Source organism: Adiantum capillus-veneris, chromosome 7 (assembly GCF_014529385.1).
Source record: "Adiantum capillus-veneris isolate H3 chromosome 7, ASM1452938v2, whole genome shotgun sequence".
In the NCBI taxonomy this organism is placed as follows: domain Eukaryota; kingdom Viridiplantae; phylum Streptophyta; class Polypodiopsida; order Polypodiales; family Pteridaceae; genus Adiantum; species Adiantum capillus-veneris.
The window spans coordinates 57,047,089-57,050,011 of NC_140937.1; the positions used below are offsets into that span (position 1 = coordinate 57,047,089).

At 45.4% G+C, this 2,923-nt stretch overlaps 1 protein-coding gene across 1 annotated transcript; it reads right to left on the reverse strand.

Annotated features, from left to right (window-relative positions):
* Window positions 1–510: 510 nt before the first annotated feature.
* On the reverse strand, window positions 511–1,678 carry LOC147453899 (uncharacterized). Its single transcript, XM_086515971.1, has 3 exons — window positions 1,246–1,678; window positions 1,014–1,076; window positions 511–923 (listed from the first exon to the last, which is right to left on the reverse strand). Exons 1-3 carry the CDS (start codon window positions 1,582–1,584, stop codon window positions 813–815), a joined length of 513 nt encoding a protein of 170 aa, XP_086372097.1. The 5' UTR covers window positions 1,585–1,678; the 3' UTR covers window positions 511–812.
* Between the last annotated feature and the right edge of the window lie 1,245 nt (window positions 1,679–2,923).

Consider the following 2,923-nt stretch of genomic DNA (forward strand, 5'->3'; position numbering starts at 1 on the left):
AAGAGAGAGAGAGGAGCTTGTCACAACTACAGTAATTGGCTGGTGATTGGCCTGATAAGGTCTGGTCCTTCTCTAGTTAGACACAATCTGTTTATCGATTTGCTCCTTATTTTAAGGACCGACACCAAGCTCCAAAAACATCTACCTTTCAATGCATTATTTACACGGTCAATGCTGGTGGTAGGCCAAGAATCAGATGGATGCTATACTTCTAGCTATGTCCAATCAACAATGAGCAAATCTGTAATTCCCTATGTCATCAACCCTCGGCAGACCCTGCCGTCCAATCACGATAAGGGCTTCTGCCAGGCCGCAAATAGGGCCGCAAATCTTGAAAGTTCGACTCAAATACTGCTGAAAACCTCGCATAAACTACACAACCTGCGAATGTGCTTACTAAAGCTTACATAACGCACAAAAGCATAAATCCCACAAAAGGGAAGAAAGCAGTGTAGTAACAATCCCAAGAGACCTCAAAAATCTATCAGACCAGTCTTCCGAAGACATTGCTTCAACCAATGTAAATTCATTAACACCAAAACCTTGTAACACTTAATGAGATGCGCAGGAATATAGCACATACATGAGAACAATTAAGATTCCAAACAAGGTAACCACAGGACATTGCACCAGTGCACAAAGGCGCTGACGGTTGCACAGGTGGGTCAAAACCTATACAAGCCCACAATCGGTGCCTTCCCATTATTGCCTCATAGCCCATTGTTGAGAACTCAAACCTTCTCAATTTTCTCCTCTCCAGAGATATCTTGTTGTGTCAGTAGACTTCTCATCCTTCTGTTCCACAGTTGTAATTACACAATCACAAAATCAGGGTTCTCAGAAAAGATGAAATCGCCTTCGCTCATGTTCGTCGCATCCCTTAGTATCTCATTGATGTCAAGAAATGTCTCTTTGCCAGAAGTCTGCGACAAAAACGGTAAAATTATTGTAGTTCAAATCATTCACGAAAGATTAAGTCGAACGGAGACAAAAATATGGGACATTTCGCTTACATTTTCATCGGGGCCTGCATGCATCACTGTTTCCATGATGTCCCTTGTGATCTTGCCTTCCATCTAGTCATAGGCAACAACAGAGACGAGAGCAAACAGAAGATTGATCATTAGGCATTGAGACACAGAGCATCTTGAAGAAAGGCAGAAGATTTCAAAGCAGCAAGGATCTCTACATATTCATACAATGCTATTAGTGCGCACCCACAGAGGTAATGAATGAGATACTAACCGGTGCCGCCACATATTCCTTCTCAAATTCAAGCAATGTGTTCGTGGCGACGAGGTGCTCAAACTCCTTGCCAAGATTAGATAAGCTATTCTTTCCATGGCTGCTGCAGCTAGAGCCACTTTCACTACTGCTACTGCTACCGCTACCGCTTCCGCCACAACAACCTCCAGCAGGATCGCTGTGGCAAACCACCCGGAGGGACCGCCTGCTTGTTTGCACCCAACTACGCGGAGAAACCCCTGATGCGCCCCTTGCAAACACTGCCACCGGGCAGCTCGTTGAAGCTAATCCCTCTGCATACATTCTAGCAGAAGTCATGTTTGCTGCTACTGCCGCCATCGCTGCAACAATCACCTGCTCTGCTGATCCAGCAAATCACACTTCTGAATTATCCCATTCTAGCCATAGGCCTAGGGGGAGCGAGATTTTCTTTATCCTAACGTGGCATGCTCTTTTAAAGTGCTAGAGAGATCTAATGAGCACAATGGACAGCCGGCCGCTCATATTGTGACATGGAGATCACTTTTTGGCTCGCCTCTCTTCGAAAAAGCTCAAGGGCTGCCCTCGTTTATAAGTGACACGGGGTGTCACTCGAGGGATCTACGACAGGGGCAATTTAACAACGGGGCGTGCGATCTGAGCCCTCGAATCGACGCAGAAGGGGAGAAGGGGGAGGGGGGCATGTATTTGATTGCGCAAAGGTGCAGAGCTTTCATTAGCGCGCGGCAGCATAGGTGGATAGAGCTCTGGATTGTGGAGGGGGGATGCTCGCGACGCCAGACACCCTTAATTTTTTATTTAAATTGGGGGCGATCAACGGTCGATCCATCTCCAACCATTGATCCCTCAAGTCCGCCACGTGATGCTTATAGACGAGAAAGGGCTGCCTCTTCCATCCAATTGACTTGACTAGGCCAATGAAATTACTTGGTTTTTTCTCCCGCGAGCGATGGTCTCTTCCTGCCTCATGTTTCTCGGCTGCTTTGCTTGGTTTCTTCTCCTGCAAGCAATGCTCTCTTCCCTGCTTCATGCTTCTCGGCAGCTTGTCCCATGTGCTCAATCACACAAGGTTGTTGACCGCCTAGCCAGCTATGCTGAGGGAGCCCTCATGTATTAAGGCTTAGAGAGTGACCGCCTAGCTAGCTATGCTGAGGGAGTCCTCCATGTATCAAGGCTTAGAGAGAGAGAGAGAGAGAGAGAGAGAGAAGAGAAGTTTTAATGCAGTAAGCGGTTCGATTTTTGCAAAGAAAAGAGTCCAAGAAGACAAGGAAAAAATCGTCCAGACAGGGCCTGAAGATATCCTGCATCAATCTGTTGAATATAGTTAATACATTAGTCAAACTGGACATTACTAGAAGCTCAAAATGCCCATATCAAGTGTTGAAGGCTGTTTTTGGGATATTTGATTCCTTTATTCTAATTTGGTAGTGAGTAGATCTTAGATTTATCTTTGAGAAGACTTTGGATCCATGTAGTCTATCCAACAATCCATCGATGTGTGGTATAGGATAGTTGTTCTTAATGGTTACTTGGTTTAGTCCTCTATAGTGAATGCAGATTTGCAAAGTCCCATCCTTCTTCTTTTGGAGGAGTATTGGTGCTCCCCAACTTGATCTGCTCAGTCTAATAAAGTTTCTTCTTCAGTTCAATGGCCTGTAGTATCAACATTTTATAAAGG